This window comes from Macrobrachium rosenbergii, chromosome 6, assembly GCF_040412425.1.
Source record: "Macrobrachium rosenbergii isolate ZJJX-2024 chromosome 6, ASM4041242v1, whole genome shotgun sequence".
In the NCBI taxonomy this organism is placed as follows: domain Eukaryota; kingdom Metazoa; phylum Arthropoda; class Malacostraca; order Decapoda; family Palaemonidae; genus Macrobrachium; species Macrobrachium rosenbergii.
In genome coordinates, this window is record NC_089746.1 from 16,701,496 (window position 1) to 16,725,035 (window position 23,540).

The window sequence follows — 23,540 nt, forward strand, 5'->3', positions numbered from 1 at the left end:
AGTTATGTATGCTAAAATTTGGTTATCCAAAATTTAACCTTACCACAGCTCAGTGATGGACTTAATTTTCACTGGGTTTGTGTGATAAGGTGGCACCGACATGAGCTTGTAGGTTGTTCACATCATGTGCCTTCCCTTAGGCCAGCCTTTCTGTTGTTGTTCTGGAATCAACACGACAGCAAGGTTTATAACCCTAGAATGTACATTGTTTCATTATTTCATTATTTTAATCCATTTCTGTATATTTAGGTATACCAATTGCTCCATTTGTTTCTCATTCTTTACTGTTAGTGGGTTATTCTTTGCCTATGCTTCATTTTGTCATCTTTACCTTACTCTGTCAATTCAGTCTTATACCCAGTCCTGTACCCAGGATCACCACTTTCCTCATTCAACCACTCACAGGCATCATCCTTAATGTCCTCTTTGACCTTCCTGAAGTTTGCGGGAAGTCTGTGACCTCAAATCATGGAAATTCAACCATCTCCTCACCAGCACAGGTAGTGCCAACCTCGTTCTAAGATCAGTCTAGACACCATTCCAATGAAGCTTTTTGTTATCCACTCCCTTGTGGCAAGTAATTTGTCGATTTCACATGAATCTAGGGTTTCTTTGTTAACCTTATGTTCCAGTTAACTATTTATAAGTGTTTACTATGTTCTAATCATCTGATTTTTGGAGTTTTTTCGGGAGAGTTCATTCTTCCCACTCAAATTGTAGCTTGAGTTAATATAAATCATGGGCTTATTGTGAGACTAATTTACAGTATTTGTTAAAAACAAAAATTTTTTGTCAAACAGATTGTCCTTTACACCAAATGCCCCACCTCCCAACCCTGCTGGCTGTTTGGAACTATGTTTAGACTACATGAGAATTGAGGCTCCTACCTGCATGGAATCCATGCTCCATGAGGATGCAGGATTTTGTGGCCATGATGCCATGAGGGGATTATCTGCTCTTGATTTGGGAATGGAGCATTGACCTATTAATGCTAAAGGTCTTCAATACTGTATTGAACAATGTAAATGGTGAGTTTGTATTGAAAAAATTAGTTATGGTTTAAAATTCTGCATTTTAAGGTACTTTTTATTGTATATGAGTTTTTTGTAGCTGTCTAATACCTTGTACCCTGCACTGAATGCCATTTTTGCCCCAAGCACAATTGAAGTTGGATCGTCTGCACCTTAGAAGCATGGTGAAGATACTCTTAAGTCTGAAATGCCTGAATTCTTTTATGTTCTTACCTAAGTAGAAGCCATTGTTTTACACTTGCCTAATGCTAATGTTAAATGAGAATGTGGGTAATACTCGCACGCAAGAATTGAAATTTACAGTTGGTTTATCAGGTGGCTCATTGGAAGTATGTGTTGAAAGAGAAGAAGGTTTATCACTGTGTACTGCAAGAATGTTTCAGTAACTTGAAGGCTTCTCTGTAAGTGAAGTGTTCAGCCATTAAGTAGCACCTCAGTGGACTTCAGTACTTATCAGCTACATTATTATCATTATTGTTTTCTTGGCTGCCATTTCAGATGTCATTTTTTAAGTAAATCTCTTAAATTGAATGTTAAGTGCAAAGTACAGGTTTGTTTAGGTTAGGAATTATCTGGAATTGCTGGTAGCTGTAATATATCTTGAAAATACTGAAGTTACTTATGTACTTTGTTACTTATCAGAAAGACAGACCCCAAAAGTAGCTGTTCAGTTGAGGTGTTACTTCATTTTCAAGACTACATTTCTCATATCTGGAAGGTTTTAACAGGAAGTCAGGAGTGCATCTGCAGTTGTTTTTCAAGTCCTTTAGGCTGCCATTATTAATTTTTATTATTTTTACTAATAACAGGTTACCACTTATAAAGTGGTTATGTTATTTTTGTTTCTTTCTTTCATTGTCTTTGCTAACAGGATCACACAAAAAGCTGGCAACACACTATTAGATTTTGAGTGAGATATGATCATAACATAAGGAAGAAAAGACCTTTTGGGGATTGGTTTTCTCAGGATTGTTTTGGTTCAGTTTCTTTGTTTGTTGAAAAGATTTGATATCAGGAGTACTGTATGTCACAAGATGATATGAGATACGGTTTAGTTATCAAAGATCATATCAATAATGTGTACCCCCTGACCAGTGTTATGGTAAAGTAAGATCACTAACTCAGTAAGTCTTTCCAGGAAACAAGGTGCAAGGTATTGCTTCAGTATCCCATCCAGAAATTATTATCGAGTTAGTTATAAATGATTTGTTTAACCAGACCTCTTAACTCTTTTAGAGTTCTTCTCAGGATGGAAGAGAAAGTTAGTTTGTAAAATAAGGTCACCTTCTGTTTTGTTATTGGTTAAAGACAATATTGGTATATCTGTTGCTGCAGTTATGATAATTGGCACCTGTAGTGCCAGTTTAAACTTTTCTCATTTGGTTTGAGATCTGTGCCCTTGGTATATTAGTATGTGTCATGTAGTGCATTCTTTTGCAGCTGAAAATATTGTTTGCACTCACTTCCACCTGTCAGCAACTGCAACTCCAACTACCTACTCAGTTGTCTTTTACTGTAATTCTTTGAAACATACCATATTCCCAGCTATCACTGGCATTAGGTGTATGTAAAGTGATCATTTGTATACTATGAAATATTATGAATTTATTTTGCCTACCATATTTTCAAAATCTTCAGATCAGACTTTGATTAAGTAAGATCTTGACATTCCAGAGAGCTGTTATATTTTCTTTTCCAGAATTGGTGAGGAGCCTCCGGGAACTTCAGATGAAGATGTTTACTATGCTAAACGAGTTTACGAATCTGCTTTTCATCCAGATACAGGAGACAAACAGAATGTAATTGGTCGCATGAGCTTTCAGGTCCCTGGTGGTATGATTCTTACTGGTGCAATGCTTACATTTTATAGGTAAGTTTACATTTTTATGGCTTTTGTAGAGTTTGAAATATATGGCTCATAACGAGTAACAGAAAACTTTGCGTATATCTATTTGCATGTCATCGAAATAACCAAAGGTTTTAGTGTGGATTTCTCATTGATATTCCTGCATAATGAGGTTATTCTTTTTCTCGGGAGAAATTTCCTCTGATGTCAAGACAAGTGTGCACTCAGTATTCAGTTTTTCTTTCCAATTTGGTTCCTTTAGTTTCTATTGCCATATCTTTATCTTTTGCCTTATTAAAAAATTTATAACACCCTTTAAAAGGAATAGAGTTTAATATCCAATCCCAAATTCAGTCTTCTCACAAAATAATCCAATAGGTCTACACCAGCTGTTGTGTTCTGGCAGTGGGCTAACCAGTCCTTTAACGCACTAGTAAACTTCACCAATCGAAATGCTAAGTCTTCCCTGACAGTGGAGCAAATGGGGGTAGCTTATGTTTCAGCAACAAGTGCAGCACTGGTAACTGCACTTGGGCTTAAGAAGGTGCTGGCTAAAAGTCGGTCTACACTGCTTCAGGTACGTGCTTAGTGCTTCATTGATTCGCTACTAATCAAGAATTTATCTCAAAACAGCCATCTTTTAGCAAACTGTGTCAGTCAAACTCCCCAGGAGGAAAGATCCTGATTCAAATGAGAACTTGTTCTTAAGTGACCACATGGTCCCTCTTCTTTAATCATGTGACATGATTTATTGTAATTTTTTCAGTATAAGTAAGAATATTTCCTCAATAGCTATAACTGATAGAAATAGTATAGGTTATGAATCACAAAACATGAAAGCAAGTCAGAAGTTGCTAAGAGTAATCTGTTACATTGAGAGGCTGACTGACTGCATGTTGCTAAAATTATTTTTGGACTTAAGACTTTGCTTTTGGCTTTTGGTTAGTCAGCTTACAGAGAAAAGCAAACTTACCATTGACAGGGCATACCAGAGATTGATAAAAAAAAATGTATGTTTACTGCGGTATTTATGGCTTATAGTATGATGGTAGAAAGCTTGGATGGTGTGAGAGATTCTGTATGTAGGCATTTCAAATCAAGAACAAAGTACCCTTATTCATACAAATAAGAAATTAGAGGAATGGAGAGTATGTGTCAATTCCTAACACCATGCAATGGATAGGTATTGAAAGTCAGTTATCTTGGGACAAATTCACAGAAGCATAAGTTCTCTATAATTCCGCATTGCTATGTATCTGTTGCTTTTGTATGCCATAACTGGTATACTCCTCTGGCCCTATCCCTCCCTTTACCAGGTTTCTGTATGTTTTAGTAAGCTCATGGATGGTTGGCTTTCTTGCCTCTTTAATTGAGTAGTCTTATTCCAGATGCTCTTGTGGCTTTAACCTCTTCAGCTGTTAAGTATGCATGTGATGCTAAGAATGAACAATTTAGTGCATTCTGGACTAAGTTTGATCATGGCATTTGGATTGTTACCAGGACCAGGTACAATGTCTTCAGCTTGTGCAAGGGCTTATTTGAATTATCTCACTGAAAAATGCAAGTTACTATTGATAGCCTGCTTGGGTTTATCATCAGATCTCTTTGAAACATCAGCATAATAACTGGCGAAAGTAATTTCCATAATCTGAAGATAGCAACGTACACATGATTCTCAGAACCAGTGATTTGCATGGAATATATTTTCATGCTATTTTCCTGCTTGTTCCTTCCCCCTGAAGTTGCAATCCAGGCTAACTGTAAGTATTGGGCTTGTTTTGAAATATGTAATTTTTAAGGGAAAAAATAATCTTTTCATACAAACCCATAATTATGATGCAAGTTCCTGCCACCCAGTGCTGTGTTTTTATCTTGGCTAAAGAATGTATGGAATGAATACTTACTCTCTTGGTTGCTTAGATCCAGGGGACCCATGCAAAGTGACCATCATTTCTTCTTATGAAAGCCCGAAGCATCTGGAAATGATTTCTTGAACAGGAAATGGGCTAATTATAAGGGAATTTTTTAATTTTATAATTCATCCAAAAAACATTTTTAATGTAAATGTATTTTTTACATAGCTATTACTCTCATTTAACCGGCAGTGTAAAATTTTGAAATTCCGGGTCACGCTAGTTTGTTTTGGTTATTGCGACGTGCTCCACCCAGTTTCGGGTGTAAGAAGAGGTACAACATAGCAAAGAGCTTCAATTTGTTTCTGCTGGCTGTGGGTGAAGGACTGTGGTTGGCAGCAGCTTGAATTTTGAAATTTATACTTTGCTGGTTGTTTGCTCTATCTTTGATTGGTGAAGTATTTATTTTCAAACATCTAACTTACCTGGTAGTTATATATATAGCTTAAGTCCCTGACGTCACGGCAGAATTTCAAAACCAGCGGCAATCGCCGATCGGTAGTCAGGTGAACCACCTGTGCGCCTCTACCCAGGTACCTGGAACCATTCCAACTATTCCTCAGATCTTCCCTGCCGCTGTGTCGGTAACATCGATGGAATTTCGCTGCGTAGCCTGTGTTTTTGCAACTTATTTTGGTGAAGTACACTTTGGCTTGGCTTTAAACTTGTTAACTTTTGGATTTTCTTATAACATATCTGACTTCATCGAGTGTGAAAATGTATGTGTGGGGATGCAAGCGGCTTGCTAAAGTCTCCTTGGATCCCCATTAGTATGTCTGAAGAATGGGAATGAAAGACCGGCTCAGAAGAGCCAAGAGTACTGTTTCTCACTCTTCTTGATATAACCAGGGAATAGTTAATTCTTTTCCCCTTGATAACTATCCTATTGATCCTTCTCCTGTAGTGGTAGTCTCTGAACCCCCTACTGAAACAGGTAAGGACCCAATACTTAATGATTTGTTGGCTGCCATTCAGACACTGGCCCAACAGGTAAAATCCTCTCAGAAGACAGGGATAATATGTGATCGATAATAAGAGATCTAAAAAATAAAAGTGTTAATATGTTGTTAGTGCAAGTGCAGTGGAGGGTGCGACCACTCGGTCCTGTTGTGCTCCTAGTCCTGGACCTCTTCCAAGCTCACCAACCCCTGTGAGAAGGAAAGTGCGACAGACCGAAGGGAGGCAAGAGGCTTTAGCTACCGAGCAGTCGTCCCCTCGAGCGTACCTGTTGACGTTTCCCAGGGCGCTCACCCTCGCCATAGGAAAGGCGAGGTTAAAGTGTTTTTCGTCCATTGGTTGCTGTCGTCAACTGGAGGAAGCTTTTGACCGATGTCGCACAGGCGGCCAGTTCTCAAGTAACCTCTAGGTTTGACGGGACAGCGAAAGTTAAAGTATGGGCGCCAGGGCGTCGGGCGTCGAGCTGGGCGCCAGGGCGTCGGCGTCGAAGCTGGGCGCCAGGATGTCAGGCGTGAAAGCTGGGCGCCTGGACGTCAAGTGTCGGAAGTTAGGCGCCAGGGCGTCCAGGCGTCATGAAGCTGGATGCCAAGACATTAGCTTCAAGAAAATGGACGCCAACACGCCAAGCGTCAAAGAGACTGGACGCCAGGGCGCCAGGCGTCAAGATGATATTTTGAAAGACGTCGCTACTTCCGTCTTCGTAAAATCGGAAGAAGAGAATGATAATATCTCGCATTCTCCTGTGAATCCTATTGTAGAGATTTCTGAATTAAGACAATATAAAGGCCATCAGCTTTTATCAGACTTGAAAAGGCTTATGAAGATATTTTCGGAAATTTTTCCCAGAGAAATTTATCCTGACTGCTCCTCGTTCCGCCTTCAGAATTTACTCTTGTGAAGAGAACGTCTAAGAACTGGGCAGCATTTATCAAACTGAAATCGAATGGATACTTTCGAAGGAGAAACAATGAAAGACAGCCTTTGTTTTTCCTCATATATCTGATGTCGTGTATGGATAAAGGACTTGGGAAGATAGATGGAATTCCAACAATTGAAAATATCTGCACCTTTCTCAAGGACTTTGGGGACTCCTGAAGAAATCCTGAAAAATGCCCATCTTTGCTCTTTCCTGGCTAATGGGGTCACGTCAATCAAAATCAGAATTGATTTATACCTCTTTTTCCTCTCACCCCTTCTCTCAAGGTTTGGTATAGAGGCCTTTTCATCTTTGGCCCAGAAAACCACGTAAGATTTAAGATCTAAAACAGCAAGAAAAGTCCTACCTCGACTTTCATCGCTAAAAAGTAAGGCTGAGGTTCCTGTGTTTCAGGTATTTCAGCTCTTTCATGGTCGGCCCTCTGATAGAGGTTCCTCTAGGGCGGGTAGATGAATGACAACGAAGAGGCTCTACACAGGGAAGAAGAAGGACCTGCCTTTCTTCTCCTGCAGACTTGGTTTAACTTTCTAGGAGCCGGACTGTCCAGCCTGAGTAGGCCCCCTCTAAGTAACAAGACAATTCGACCTTTCTGCCAAATGCAACGACAGAACCAAGGCAAAGGTTCTACAGCAACAAGTGTCTATGATGTTGCAAAAGGAGACCAGACAGAGAGTTCAGGATCCGAATTCCCCAGGATTCTACATTCGGTTATTCCTGATCCCCAAATACTTGGGGTTAGAGACCGGTGCTAGACGGGATTGCACTCAACTTTTTGTGCAATAAACAAAAGGTCGCTATAGAAACGACAAAATCGGTTCTAGCAGCGGTCAGACAGCATGACTGGATGGCCTCACTGGACCTCAGGATGCGTATTTTCACGTCCCCATGCACCCGATCTCCAAGAATTTTCTGAAGTTCGTCCCACGGGAAAGGTTTTATAGTTTTGGTCTCTCTTTTCGGCCTAAACAGACAAAGGTTGACGTCTGGCTCTGGGCCGAGACCTCTCAAGAGCAAGTTACCCAATATTGAGGGACGTTATGATAACACTTCATAGACTACAGATTGTAGCCACAGGAGCAGCCGGAGCTCTTCCCTTCCAGCCCCAAGGGTAGCTCTCCTACTAAGAACAAACATAGACAGTTCTATTCAGTCAGGATACCAGGCTGCAAGAGCGTGGCGGACACTGTGCTGCCTTCCGTACATCCTCCTCTTCCTCCTTGGATTGGTACTCGTCTGCGGAACCCCCTCCACGGTCCATTATTGACGATGAGAAGGGAAATAATTGCCGTAGTTGAGGCTTCCCCAGCCTGTCCCCAACAGCAGGAAGCCCGCATATAGCTTTACTATAAAATATGCAGCAGACTTTGTCTTCCCAGCTGCAAGCGTGACAACCAGGAAAACAGAAGAAGGATAATAGACGTCCAACTAAAGCTTCTAGACGTCCAGAAGTTTAAGACGCTGAGCGTGGTGAATGAAACTCTAGGCGCTGGATGCAGTGGCGTCAAGCATCTAGGAGTGAAATACCATGATGACAAGCGTCAATGAACCCAAGGCGTCAGCGTCAAGGCATTGGGCGTCAGGGCGTCAGGCTTCAAGATTTTGGAAGCCAAGGCGTGGACATTAGCTCAGGGCGCAAGATGCACTGGCATCAACGCTGCCTGGGAGCGTCTAACAAAGAATTAGGTCTACTGATAAACAGATAGAAATCTCAGCCGTTCCCATCCCAAGAGGTTCTATGCCTTAGGATGAAGATTCAGAGTCAGGATTTTCGGGCTTTTCCGTTTATTGCAAAGACAGGACAAGCCTCAAGAAAATTTCAGAACTTTATAAAGAGACAGTCATGCTTGGCAAAGGAATGGATGAGTCTGCTGGGAACCCTTTCCTCGCTGGAACGGTTTGTCTCCTTTGAGAGGTTAATTCTATGCCCCGTTACAGTTTCATCTAAATCGGAACTGGGACAAGGAAATAGAACTGGAGACCAAGTGCATCCCCATTTCGGAACCAATAAGAACGTGTTTAGAGTGGTGGAATGTCCCGTCAAGCTCCAGGAGGTCCCTTCTCTATATTAGAGGAACCCAGACCTAGTGTTGTTATCCGTTGCGTCGGACTCAGTATGGGGAGCAACACGAGGAAATAAAAAGTCTCGGGCTCCTGGAACAGAGAGCAAGAGGAGTTAAACATCAATTAGAAGGAATTAACTGCAATCCTTCTAGCTCTCAGGGAGTTCGAACACAGTGGGGAACAAAGAGGTGCAGGTCAACACCGACAACACGGCAGCGTTGGCCTACATCAGCAAACAAACAGGGCACTCACTCCAGGTCTCTATACGAGACAATAAGAGAATCTCTTCTTTGGGCAAAGGAGGAGAATGTAAAACTAGTAACCCATTTTATCCAAGGGGAGAAAAAATGTGAGGCGGACATTCTGAGCAGGAAATAAAGTCCTCTCAAAAGAATGGAAACTTTCATCAGGACTTTGGGGACGTCCTTGCATAGATCTCTTACGCCACAGCGCAAGCGAAGAGGTTGGACACTTACTGCTCTCCAGTACCAGATCCGGGGCTATATACATAGACGCGTTCCTGGTGGACTGGTCCAACTTGGGCGTGTATGCATTTCCCTATTTCAAGATAATACACAGGGTACTGAAAAATTTGTGTCACATGAGAGGACCGGAATGACCCTTGTGGCCCTTTACTAAACGACAAGAGATTGGTTCCCAGAAGTACTGGATTGGATGGTGGACATTCCCGAGTAGCCTACCTCAGAGAGTAGATCTACTCAAACAACCTCACTTGGAAAGATATTACAAAACCTACAAGCGCTACTAGTAACTGCTTTGGACTATCGGAAAAACTCACAAGAGCCAGAAGTTTTTTCTTGAGGGAGGCAGTTAGCGCTATAAAATATCAAGGGAAGTTATCCACCATTAAGGTATACCAATCCAAGTGGGAGGTATTTAGAGGATGGTGCAAGGACAACCATGTGTCCTCTTCCAATATTTCTGTAACCCAAATTTGTATATAGAGAACTCACCAGCATGGAACCTAGGGCGTGGTCCTGAGGTTCCTCATGGGGAGTAGGTTCGATCCCTTGCAGAGGGCATCTTTAAAGGACCTCACCATGAAAACTCTTTTCTTGGTCAGTTTGGCCGCAGCGAAAAGAGTTAGTGAGATACATGCTCTCAGCAAGAATATAGATTTTATACAAGGCAAGGCAATCTGCTCACTGCAACTAGGCTTCCTTGCAAAAAATGAATACTCATCACAACCCTAGCCCAGAACGTTCGAGATTCCGAACCTAACGGACATAACAGGGGAGGAGAGAGAGAGAGTCCTATTCCCGGTAAGGGCTCTAAGGCTCTACCTGGATAGGACAAAGGACTTTAGAAGGAATACAGAAGGGCTTTGGTGCTCAGTCAAAAAGCTCTCTGTATAGATGTCGAAGAATGCTCTGTTTTATTTTATCAGACAGTTGATAAAAGAAGCAAATATGGAATGTAGAGAGATAGACTACAAGATTCTGAAAGTAAAGACGCACGGAGGTCAGGGCAGTAGCAACCTCTGTAGCTCTTAAAACAGAACAGGTCCCTGCAGAGTATCTTGGACACGACCTTCTGGAGAAGCAAGTTAGTATTTGCCTCTCACTATCTAAAACAAGTCAAGACATTATCACGAAGATTGCTATCGCTGTGCCCGTTTATAGCATCTAATTCAGTAATGGGAGAGGGAATACCCCTACAATCCCATAAACCAATACCCTTTTTCTTACCTTGGAATTGAGAATTTTTATGGTTGTTTGTGAAGACTGGACGCAGTCTTCCGCAATCATTGGGATGAAAGTTCCTTGGTAGAGCCCGGAACAAGGGTATTGAGAGGAGGTCTAGTCACATAGAGGTTATACACCGGTTGACAGCCCCTAGAGATTTTCAGCCCCCTGGGTGGATCGCTGGATCTCTTAAGGAATGCAGACATAATGAGAGGGGAGTTTTTTTGAAGTCAGCTTCCTTAATCCAATCCTATAAAATAATACCCTTTGTTCTTGCCTTGGAATGGTTGAAATTTGATGGTTGTTTGTGAAGATTGAATGAGTCTTCCACAATCATTGATTTTAGTCAGATGATCATTTTGTTCCTTGGTGGCGCCCGGAACAAAGGGTATTATAGGTTGTCTGTCACATAGAGGTTGGTGCACTGGTTGGCAGCTCCTAGAGGTCTTCAGCCCCTGAGTGGATCGCTGGACCTCTTAAGGAATACAGACATAATGAGGCGGAGTTCATTGGACTCAGCTTCCTTAATCAATTCCATAAAACAATACCCTTTGTTCTTACCTTGGAATGGTTGAAATTTTATGGTTGTTTGTGAAGATTGAATGCAGTCTTCCACAATCATTAATTTTAGTCAAATGATCATTTTGTTCCTTGGTGGCGCCCGGAACAAGGGTATTATAGGTTGTCTGTCACATAGAGGTTGGTACACGGTTGGCAGCTCTAGAGGTCTTCAGCCCCTGAGTGGATCGCTGGACCTCTTAAGGAAAGCAGACAAAATGAGGAGTTCATTGAAGTCAGCTTCCTTAATCCAGGTAAGGACCTTAAGTTGGTTTATTAACCCTTAAGCAAATTCCAACGATGTTGGCTGTCTCTGACCCTCCACCAAAGGTGTCAATCAGCTATATATAAACTACCAGGTAAGTTAGATGTTTGAAAATGATATTTTCATAATAAAATAAATTTTTGAACATACTTACCTGGTAGTTATATTAATAAAAACTAAATTCCACCCTCCTCCCTCTAGAGACTAGGGGCATGGAAGATCTGAGGAATAGTTGGAATGGTTCCAGGTACCTGGGTAGAGGGCGCACAGGTGGTTCACCTGACTACCGATCGGCGATTGCGCGAGTTTTGAAATTCTGCCGTGGCGTCAGGGACTTAAGCTATATATATAACTACCAGGTAAGTATGTTCAAAAATTTATTTTATTATGAAAATATCATTTTGTGCCTTTTGGCACAATTTAGATAGTGTTAGGCGAGTTTTGATCATTGGTTTACAACTTTTTGCCCATTTTTGGACTCTTCTTAGAGTTTTCCAGGATGTCTGACACTAGTAGTTCTAGTATTAGGTATTGTAGCAAAGGCTGCAATACTAGACTGACTGAAGAATCTTACAACTCTGACACTGTTTGTGTTCAACATAGGGGACAAACATGTTCAGTGGATTTACGTTGTGAGGAATGTAGCGACTGGGATTTAAAGAAGTGGAAGACTTTAGATTCACATCTTAAGAAACTAGCTAGAGATAGGAAGAGGAAATCTATTGCCAGGGAATCTAGTAAAGCTTCAGCTAGTCAGGATTCATCCGTGAAGTCAGATGCAACTGCACCTGTAATTTCTTCAGATCCTGTTCCATCTCCTCCACCTGTGCAACTCTCTCCTTTACCTGGCTCTCACGTTTCCGATCCCAACACCATCGTCAGTCTGGAGTCGAAAATAGACAATCCCTTTGAGTTAATTGTGCAATCGATCACTGAATTAGCGTCATCGGTCAAAATGTTAATGGATAAGATTGAGTCAGAGTGCCCCATGGCGCCCAGTGCAAGTGCAGTGGTAGTGGAGGAGGTGGCTGTTCGGCCTGCCAATTCTCCAAGGCCAAGGTCCCTGACATACTCCCCAGCACCTGGGAGGAGTCAAACTGGCAGCCTAAGAGAGGTCAGTGGGGTCTGCCCCCGAGCAGTCGCCCCCTCGGTTCAGTCTGTTGATGAATCCTAGACTGCAACCAAAGGCCATTGGAAAGGCCTTCAAGTGAGTGCTCACTGTATGTCCTCCAGCTCCGAAGATTTTAGTCCCAGGCGCTCACAGCGCTATGAGGACAAGTCACGCCCGCTGAAAAGGCATGCAGTGGATTTCAAGATTTCTTCTCCTGTTCCTTGTAGGAAGGGCAAGGATTCAGCACGCCCCTCGTGCAGTCACTGGAATAGGCTGGAGCATTTTTCTTCTATTTCTTTGGACGACGGTCGTAAATTGGCGCTGAAGCGCCTTGTGGCGCATAGACGTTCTTCGTTGAATAAAGGAACCCCTTCATCAGGAGTTGTGCCTTCATCTCTTCAATCAGCACCTAAGCGGTCAGCAACTAGCATGGAAGCACCCAAGCTCCCTTTTGCAGATGAGCGGCGCCATTCACCAGTAAGTTTCGTCACTGGCTCCTTTCTCTACAGTGCTCCTTGGGCGCCGCTTCTCCACCACTTCATTGCAGCGTCATCTCGGACATTGTTCCTCCTTCAGTTGACCCGATTCAGATCTAACTGGATAATATTCTAAGTTTGCTTCAGAAGGCTCCTTCTACAGCTCAGATGGCAGCAGACTTATTGCTTGCTCCTGTTTCTTCTGAAGAAGAGGTTGTTCCAGATCAAGATGCTCCTTCTTCAGCATACTCTGTGTTGTTGAGGTTCCTGCTAGCAACTTTTTCAAGCTCCTTTTCGCCAGCTACTCCCTCTTCTCCTGCTTCGACTTTCTTTATGGAAGCCCCCTCGGTTGGTTCTTCGAGGTTGCCAAAATTGGTTCTCTCCTCTTCAGCGAAGAAGGCACTGAATGAAGTAGAAGGGTGGTTTTCTGAGAAGAGAGAGCAAGGTAAAGCAGTTTTTTGTTTCCACCAAGTTGTCCAGATTGAGTTATAGGTTTTATGCAACTGGAGAAGTGCCTTCCCTGGGAGTCTCTGCCTCCTCTCAGGGAGACTTCTCTGCCTTATCGACTCTGCTAGGAGGTCAGCTTTCTCCTCAGCCAAAATTAAGTTTTTAGTTTCGGAACTAGCAAGACTGCTCCTTGTTACCTCAAGAAATTTGTTCGGGTCTCTTAGGAGTACTTTCCTGCATTGACAGGGGCGTTCACGATAGTACACAGGAGTTAGCTAGTCTTTATGCCGTGGGTGTGCTTAAGAAAAGAGGGCTTTGGTGTTCTTTTACTTCGAAAGGCGTCACTCTGTCTCAGATATCGGCCCTCCTCTTCTTCCCCTTGGACAAGATGCATCTTTGTCCCCAGGCTACAGTACTGGACATTGCCTCTGACTTGCAGATTAAGAACACTCAGGACCCGCTCTCCCAATCTGGGAGCCACCCCAAGGAATCATTGACTCTTCCTCCCAGATCTTCGTCTCCGCTGCAGCCTACTCCCTTTCGGAGCTCCCATTCTAGAACATATACTAGAACAAGCATGTACCCGTTTCCCACAGCATTCCATCAACAAGTCTTCCTCCAAGCCTTCCTCCAAGAAATGAAGTCATAGTCCTCTGTATTCAGGTAGGAGTGCGGCTCCTCCGTTTTTGGGAACAAAAGGGAGTGGAACCCTGGATAGTGTCTGTCCTGAAGGAGGGCTACACTATTCCCCTTTTTGAACAAACCTCCTCTAGTCTGCAAGCCTGTCAAATTGACAGCTTACTCTCCAGGCTCAGAGAGATTTGCTGCTCTCTTGCTAGAGGTCGAGTCTCTTGTTCAGAAAGAGGCTATAGAGGTAGTAGAGGACATTCATTCTCTGGGGTTCTACAACCGTCTCCTTATAGTGCCCAAGTCATCGGGGGGCTGGACATAAGTGCTCTAAATGTCGTTGTCAAAAAGACAACATTCAAGATGGAAACGAACCAGGGAGAATGGATGGTGACATGCAGGACGCTTACTTTAATATTCCAGTGCATCCGATGTCGAAGAGAAGATGTACCTCAGGTTTGTGTTTGAGGGCAAGGTGTTCCAATTTTGGGCTCTGTGCTTCAGTCTCTCGACGGCTCCGCAAATGTTCACCAGGGTATTGGCTCCCCTAGCGAATTGGCTACATTTGATGGGGATAAAGATCTCCATACATTTAAACAACTGGTTACTGTGTTCCCACTCGAAAGCTCAGTGTACAGAGGACATTTGCACAACTTTTCTCTTGGCCCAAGAATTGGGTCTCCTCATCAATTGGGACAAGTCTCTCCTGACACCTTCTCAGGAGATTCCTTACTTAGGAATGACGATCAACTCTCGGGATTTTCGGGTTTTTCCAGTCCCGAAGAGAACAGACAAATGTCTCCAAACAGTGGAAGAATTTTTGGAACTAAACTTTTACTCAGCCAATCAATGGATGAGTCTTCTAGGCACCCTTTCGTCCATGGAACAATTCGTCACTCTGGGAAAACTTCACCTGAGACCCCTCCAATTCTTCCTCAGCCAGCTGGAACAGGAAAAAGTGTCCGGACTCATTTGTGTTCCTAATAACGGTGGAAATCAAGGAGGGCCTTCGTTGGTGGAATTCCAGGAAGAGGTTATCAGAAGAGAAATCTCTTCATCCTCTGAACCCCAGCTTAGAGCTTTACAGATGTGTCGAACCTAGATTGGGGAGCTCTTTTGGTGTTAAAAGAAGTGTCAGGTACCTGGTGTCAGGAACAGCAAAACTGTCACATCAACGTAAAAGAGTTACAGGTGATATTTCTGGGCCTACAGTGCTACGCTTCAGAGGTTCACGGGAAGAGTGTAGCAGTGCATTCAGACAGCACGACGGCACTAGCGTACATCAAGACACAAGGGGGAACCCACTCTTTCTCCTTGTAAGAAGTGGCAAGGGGTCTTCTTTGGTTACACCAGAACAACACTCAAGTGACAAACCGTTTTATCCAGGGTAGACTGAACGTTCTGGCGGACGAATTGAGCCGTCAGACAGATCCTTCCCACAGAATGGACATTAGACCTGTTAGTTTGTTTGGATCTGTGGAAGCTCTGGGGGAGACCCATGATAGATTTGTTCGTGTCCTCTAGGAATCACCGACTCCCTCTCTTCTGCTCACCAGTACCAGTTCCCTTAGCATGGGCAACTGATGCATTGTTGCAGGACTGGTTGAGCAAAGATCTGAATGCCTTCCCCCCATTCAGTTTAGTGAGACAAGTCATCAACAACTTTCGGTCTCATCAAAACCTGTCCATGATTTTGATAGCCCCCTTCTGGCCAGCAAAGGAGTGGTTCCCGGGTCTGCTGGAACTTCTTGTGGACTTCCCAAGACTGCTGCCACAGAAGCAACAACAACTCAGGCAACCTCACTTCCGACGGTTCCACCAAAACCTGGTCTTCTCTGGCCCTAACAGGATTCAAACTGTTAAACAACTGCTCCGAAAGAAGGGTTTTTCAAGAGCGGCTGCAGACTCGATTGCGAAGTGCAGATGAAATAATGTGTCCTCTTCAAATACCTCTGTAGCAGAAATAGTGGACTTTCTTCTGTTCCTGTGCTCCGCTAAAGGACTTTCCACCTCTACCATTAAAGGCTACAGAGCTATGCTTAGCTCGGTTTTCCACCATAAAGGAATGGACTCATCATCTAACCAGGATTTGTCCGACCTTATTAAGTCCTTTGATACCGCAAAGCTTAAGGAAAAACCTTTGCTGTCCTGGAATCTAGACGTGGTACTTAAGTGGCTGGCCAGTTCACATTTTGAGCCCATGCAATCTATCTCTTTAAGGGATCTTACCAGGAAAGCTCTTTTGCTGGTCACCTTGGTCACTGCCAAAAGATCCAGTGAAATCCATCCTTTGGACAGAAATATCAGATTTTCTCAGGGGAATGCAGTTTGCTCCTTTTCCCTAGACTTTTTAGCTAAGAACAAATCACCATCAAATCCATGGCCTCATTCTTTTACGATCAAGAACTTGTCCGAGATAGTAGGCCTGTCTGAAGAAGAAAGAACTCTGTCCAGTAAGGGCCCTTAAGTTTTATCTTCACAGAACGAAGAACATTCATGGTACTTCAAGGAACCTATGGTGTTCTGTGAAATAACCCCCTCAACCCTTGTCTAAGAATGCCCTGGCATTCTTTCTCAGGAACTTGATTTCAGAAGCACATCCATGGTGAGTGAAGACACTCTTTTCTTGCAAGGTAAAAGCCCATGAGATAAGAGCGGTTGCTACGTCTTTGGCGCTTAAGCGCAATTACCCCTTACGTCAATTGTGCAAGCGACGTTTGGAAGTGCAAGTCGGTGTTTGCATCGCATTACTTAAGGGATATCGAAACTACTTACAATCAGTGCAGTACCTTGGGTCCGTTTTACGAGGCTGGTGTGGTGTTGGGGGAGGAAAAGTAGAAAGCAATGTCCTTTCTTTAATCTCTTCACCTTGCTTAGGGTGTTGAGTTTTTTGGGGAGCCTGGGAGTACTACGTACTTGGAGTACCCTCCAGTCTTTTGGTTTTAATGGTTGGGTATTGGTGTTTTTAATTTGGTTTTTTGGTGGTTATGGTGACTATTTGCTCTGGTTATTTTGTGTGGTACTGCTCCCTGGACAGGGCCATCTTGTTTTACTTTGCTAGCCCTCGGAAATTAGTCCATCGCTACAAAGCACCCACTGTAGTAGTAGGCCCTCGAGGCTCTACCGCCTCGCCTCTACTGAATAAGATAAGCGCCAACCAGAGGCATTATCTACCTGTAGCACCTCTCTTATCAGGTAAGATTCAACAACATTGATTCAATGTTAGCAAATTTCTATTCTCAAACTCATTACTATTAATAATGTTTTGGGGTAGATATGTCCAACCTTCCCACTTCCATTCAATGTGGGAATCAGCTATATAATTACTGGGTAAGTTACTTATATAGAAATTACATTTTTATAATAAAAGTTTTATATATACTTGCCCAGCAATTACATGAGCAGAGCCCACCCACCTCCCCTCTCTTGGACATAAGGGCATAAACAAATTGAAGCTCTTTGCTATGTTGTACCTCTTCTTACACCCGAAAGTGGGCGGGGCACGCCGCCTTAACCAAAACAAACTAGCGTGACCCGCAATTTCAGAATTTTAAGCGGCCGGCTAAAAGAAACTAATAGCTATGTAATTACTGGGTAAGTATACATAAAACTTTATTTTATTATAAAAATGTCACTTTTATAATCAGAGGTTCACATTGATTTCATGATTAGGATATTGACTAATTATAAGTGATAGGTTTAAAAGGAAATTTTTATATATTTTATACAAATAACACATTTTTAATGTAAATGTATTTTTTATTATCAGAGGTTCGTCCCTTTTGTAGCTGTGGCTGCTGCCAACTGCATAAATATTCCCCTTATGAGGCAAAACGAAATCAAGAATGGAATCTCAGTCTCCACCAAGGATGGCAAAGAACTGACAGAATCAAAGGTACGTATTTTGTTGAGTTAACCCCTTAAAGGACTTATTTTTTAACATAATGTGTCAAAAAAGATTCCAGTTATTCTATTTAATTAATTGAAAATAAAGGTTGTTTAGACACTATACTTCTTAATTTCAACATAAAATTATGATTATTTTATGTAAAATAGTGATTTGTAGAAACTCAATTTTAGACCTTTTTATGGTCATTAAAGAGTTATTGCATACAAATTATACTTATTTTGGTGTATCACTTAGTTTTAGTAATTTTGAAAGTAGGCGTTTCAAGATCAGTAAATGATTCTTCAGTATCATTGTTGTCATGGTAACTTGCCATGACTGGGTTAAAATAATAAATAAATAAAGTCAAGAGACTGACAAATTACTCGACATCAACATAATAAATCTATAGTATATCGTACAAACAGTCTAAAATGACAAATAAAACAACCAAACTTGCCTAAAAACAGTCGAAAAGAAGGAACAAAACAAACTAGATTCTCAAAGTCGCCACTGGAGAGCTAGTAATAGTGCATACTCGGCGTAAAAAAAAAAATATGCTTGACGTATCACAAAATGGTCAAGAGACTAAAAGAAGACACGACATCAATGTAATAAATCAATAATATAACATATAGAGAGTCTAAGATGTCAAATACATCAACCAAACCTACCTAAAAACAGGTGAAAAGAAGCAAAAAACAAACAAACAAATGACCAGGATGGCCACTAAAGCACTACTAATGACGTGTAGTCGGTGTGAAAAAAACAAAAATCATTTTTGATAACTCAACTTCCTGCAGCAAGTACCACAGCCAAACATATGATATAGCACCAGATATCTCAAAGAAGCCTTAAAACAACACTGGATCACGAGACATCTGGTATTAGCATTTAACATTGTTATGAGATATCTCGTGGTAAGTCAAAAATTTTTAGAACACTGATCAGAAGATATCTCGGGTTAGTGCGGTAAGGGGTTAACAACATTGTGATTAAACAGACTCTCTTTTGCAGTCTGTCATTTTAATGTATGTGATGTGTTGTCATTTTAATGTATGTGATGTGTTCCATGGAATTTAACTCACCAGAGTATATTAGTTTCAAGAAGAAGGCTAGGGAAACTCGTCTGAGATACTATGGCCATGTAATAAGAAGAGAGGAGGTGGAACCAATCAAGAGAGCTAAGAACATGCTAGTGATGGGGGGGAGGAGTGTGGGGCATCAGTGGTTCAGATGGATTGATGTGACGAGGAGGGGTATGGGTGAGGTGGAATGGGGGGAAGAAGATGCAAGGAATAGAAATAGATGGAGAAAGTTGACTCAAGCAGCCGACCCTACTATACAGTGGGACGGATAAGGTCGAAAGAAGAAGAAGAAGTAACATTAGTTTCATCTTTTGTCTGATAAGCAGAAAATGTAGGGCTTGCCCAGCTTGTTAAGATTTGATAGGAAACTTCCAAATTCACAGTTACTATATTGTATTTCATTGTTTTTCTCAAAGATGCCATAGATAATCTGCATTTGGTAGTTAGTGTTTATGGAATAAAATGATTAAGCTATTTTGAGTCTAATTATCAAAAATCAAACATGAAGATAACATGCTTATAATTTAGATAGAAGATTGGTGGCAGTAGTGTGAATGGTAATGAGATCATTAATAGTAATGGTCACAATGACAAATGGATAGTAAATTAAAGAGCACCTCAATTATTATAATCTTTAGACAGGTTAGTATCATGAATATTAGTGAACTGATATTTGGCTTTATAATAAACAACATAGTGTTTGGTAATTCAGAATTTTGACATGGTAAGAGTGATTGTTCTATATTTATGGAATACAGTTATGAAGATTTTTTCATTTTTAATAATTGGCAATGAAACATGGATCCGTGAAAGATCTGGAACACTGCAAAGTTTTATAATTGGTTAGCCTATGGCTGTATCTAAGCATCAAGTAGTCTCTTACCTTTACGGATAAATCCTGAGCAATGGCACATCATTTTCAAAGTTCTGAACTCTGAGAATGGTCTGGTGTTCCCAAGAATTTTGTGCAGAAGTGAGATGTTCTCTGATGCTCAGAAATCACAGAAGATTTGCCCTTGTTTGCTTTGTTTTGACAGTGTTGAAAGATGGTTGCTTGTGGTAATAGCTGAAAAAGAAGTTGTAAATGCACAGCTTGTTGTACCGTCACACAAAAGGAGATGGTATTGAGGCCCATTGTTTATTACAAGTCCACTTTGAAAGATGCAGGCATGGATGATTAGGTTAATGTAGCAGTGTCTGTCATGCATTTGGTGTTAACATGTGAAATTGTTTTTACATTGATGTGGGTCTTTGGTGTTACTTGCAGAGTAGAAGAGATTCCAACCTCAAGTATTTTCAATTATCATTTTAGATATCTTATTACAAAGCGTGTTCCCTCTGGATATGAGAGATAATAAATCTTATTGTGTTCAAGATAGCAACTCATTATCACCAAATGAACTCTAGGCAATCTCTGTAACAGTATAATTTTAAGTGTGGCCGAGATACTTAATTGTGGCTAGTATTTTTTGCAGTACAGTGTTTATGTAAATCTTTTGTATTTGTAATATATACTGAAATTGATTTAAAGTTTTCATTTGTATTCTTTGTTAAAATTTTTCGTAAGTTCTCTGCAAGTTACTAACTCAGGAAAGTTAGAAATGATATTGACTATTACATTGTCTTTGATGGTTCTGAACATTTACTACTTGAATACACATGATGTACAAGTTAATTAGCATTTCTCACAATATCCTATACAAGGACTGATTAACCTATGAAAATTAAACTTTTCGCTGGCCTGTTCCAATTCTCAATAGCGTATTACTATTTACACAGGTTGCTGCTGTTAAAGGTATTAGCCAAGTTGTAAGCTCCAGAATCTTTATGGCTGCACCTGGGATGACAATTCTTCCGTTTGTGATGGAGCGTTTGGAAAAACAAGCTTGGCTGGTCAAGAATCCTCGGCTGAATGCTCCTTTCCAGACTCTGGCCTGTGGCGTTCTACTAACAGCCATGGTTCCTGTTGCCTGCTCCTTATTCAACCAGACATGGTAAGTAGAATGTCACTTTCATTTATGATCATTTTAGTAAGCCCTTTTGTACATAACCTTCAATTGTAACTAGATCTTATTATCATCATCATCATAAACTACAGACAGTTTTGATCATTGTTCTTTTTGAAGTGAAGGTTCATACCTAACTATTAGATGTTGCCTAACCCTTAACAATTTGTGTAAATGTATTTATCGGTTTTTTATCTTAAATTTCCTCCTTTACAAGATTTCTAGCGCTGAATGACCACATAGGTCCCAGTGCTTGTCCTTTGGCCTAAATTCCATATTCCAATCCAATCCTAACCCTTGAGGTGAGCCATGTTTTTATTTTATTTCAGTGAGCTGGATACATCCGCAATAGCAAAGCTGGAACCAGAAGCATATGCAAAATTAGAGGGGGTATGTCAGGAAATTCCTGAGAAGGTTTATTTCAATAAGGGTTTGTAAACGAAGACTTAATCCAGATGGGCGCACTTGCAGTGATGTGCGTGTAGGTGATTTGAAATACATTAATGTTAAGACTCAGATTTCAGAATGTCCTCCCAGCAGTAAAGGCATTAACACTTAATTCAACAGAGATTATATCTTAGAGTTATAAACACATGATATTAATAGAGTATACTGTAGTTCAGATGGATTATAATTTTATATGTACAGTAGATGCATTTTAAAGTGTGATGAAGAGCTTGCAACAACACAGTTTATGGACAAGTATAAGTATACTGTATCCCTCCTCTTCTGTATTGCCCTAATTTTAAGATATGATGAGAAATTCAAATGATCTGGCCTGCATCTCACTCCAGTTATTTTATATAACAAGGTCATGAAGTCTGAGTACTGCTGTGCCGTAATCTGTTTCATAAAATTGATCTATTCCCCCATAATTACACATTTGCATCTCAGTGTCCGTCATTTCTGCTGTCCATTCAGTGAGCTTAACTTTGTTGTATATATTCTTTTATTTTTTTGTGCTGATGTACAGATTGTTTTTGATCATTTAGATTCTGTTCATGGTGTTGGTCTAGTTTTATGGATTTTTTTTATTTCATTGCTCAGGTCATCTTTTGTTATTAGTTGTGTAAGAGAATAAATGGTGATTTTTATTTCTTATATTTTTTCTGATGTTACAATATTTTTAAAGGTTACCAGTAATCAGCAGGGATATGAGCTCTGTTGATAGAGTCAGAGCTTAAAGATCTTGAATCTTTGCTTGTCAGAAGTATAATTGAAGACAGACCATGACATCCCATTTTGAGGTATTTAGCAAGATATTGATGACACTCATGTAACAGTCACATTATTTTCTTTTTTTATCTTGTTTGGAGCTTTATAAGTTTTAAGTATTTAAGAGAACTTTCATTTACAAAATACTGTAAATGAATCCTGTAAGGCTCATTCAGTTTAATATAAATTTTGGAGTAAATAAATAAAAGTGTAAGAAATTATTAGCTCAGAGTTATTAAGTGTTACTCATTTGGCATAGTTTCTGGTTGTAATGTATCCTTTGAAAATCTGTCATAGTTTCTTCAGTACGGGTTGTGAAAATGCTATTGGATACTTAAAGAGTTTGTAGTTGTTGTAAAGTAAGTAATATTTTTATATGTTAATATTTTATTCATTGTTATTACTTTTGTAAATTTTAACTTCTTATTTTCTTGCTCAAAGTCAGTAGTCTTCCAGTAATAAATATAATGTGCATTACTGTACTTTACTGGGACATCACAGTAGAAAATTAATGTGTAATAAAAATGAATTCATTGTGATTAAGAAAAAGACTACACACCCATAAATATTATAAGGTTTTAAAGTTTTTCATTTTTTCATTTATTTTTTGGTATTTTCTTCACAACCGTTGGGTAAGATACATGTCTTCCATGTTGTTTTTCTTTAGTCCTTCCTGACAGTTGTTCCTTGTTTCTAAGGATTTTGCAACAAGGTATGAAAGTACTTTATCTAGGATCAATTTCTTTTAGCAGATGTTGTTTGACCAGTTTGAGTACATTTCAGATCTGAAGCATCGGTATCCAATCATGTCAATTTCAATAATATCCAATGAAAATCACTAACATTGTGGTGAAAGTTATGATACACCTAAATTTCAGACACAAAGTAACGCTTTTAATTTTTCTGAAGTCAGTGTCATAGTTCACCGAAAACTGTACTTAATTTTCTCCTATTATTCAGGATGAGAAATGTAGGTTATTGAAGATCTCAGCCATGAGTATACTACATTTACAAGAATACTTTAACACGTTACTGACGTGATTTAAAAAATTTTTAGATATTACATAGTTCATGTTATCTCACTGAGACCTTGAATACTTCTGTTTATGGTAGTTTTTCTGTGTGTCTGGTGTTTTTAAGAGTATAAATTGTACTTGCCTACAGTAGTTCCTCAATCATCTGCAGTACACCTTTAATTGTATTATCCTCAGTGCAAATTTGTATGTGTACTAAATGACAAGACAATATACGCATGCAGTTGGATATGCAGAGTGAAGATCAAATGGTCTCTGTGGAAGTGCAACAAGTCCCTCTGATCAGTCATTTGAAATAGCTGAGTGTAATACATATACTGTATATATAGTATGGCTCAGTGACAATGTTATGTACAAGTTGCTTTATTAGTGAGGA

General features: G+C 40.5%; 1 protein-coding gene across 5 annotated transcripts in view; it reads left to right on the forward strand.

Annotated features, from left to right (window-relative positions):
- The window catches only part of Sfxn2 (sideroflexin 2), a 29,970-nt gene extending 7,257 nt beyond the window's left edge, over positions 1–22,713 (forward strand). For all 5 annotated transcript variants that reach the window (XM_067104980.1, XM_067104983.1, XM_067104982.1 and 2 more), the window contains exons 3-7: positions 2,731–2,901; positions 3,256–3,454; positions 17,705–17,830; positions 20,689–20,903; positions 21,245–22,713. In XM_067104980.1, the coding sequence (XP_066961081.1) occupies positions 2,731–2,901; positions 3,256–3,454; positions 17,705–17,830; positions 20,689–20,903; positions 21,245–21,353 (820 nt within the window). In that variant the 3' untranslated portion in view covers positions 21,354–22,713. The remainder of the gene's footprint in view (positions 1–2,730; positions 2,902–3,255; positions 3,455–17,704; positions 17,831–20,688; positions 20,904–21,244) is intronic.
- The last annotated feature ends 827 nt before the right edge of the window (positions 22,714–23,540 follow it).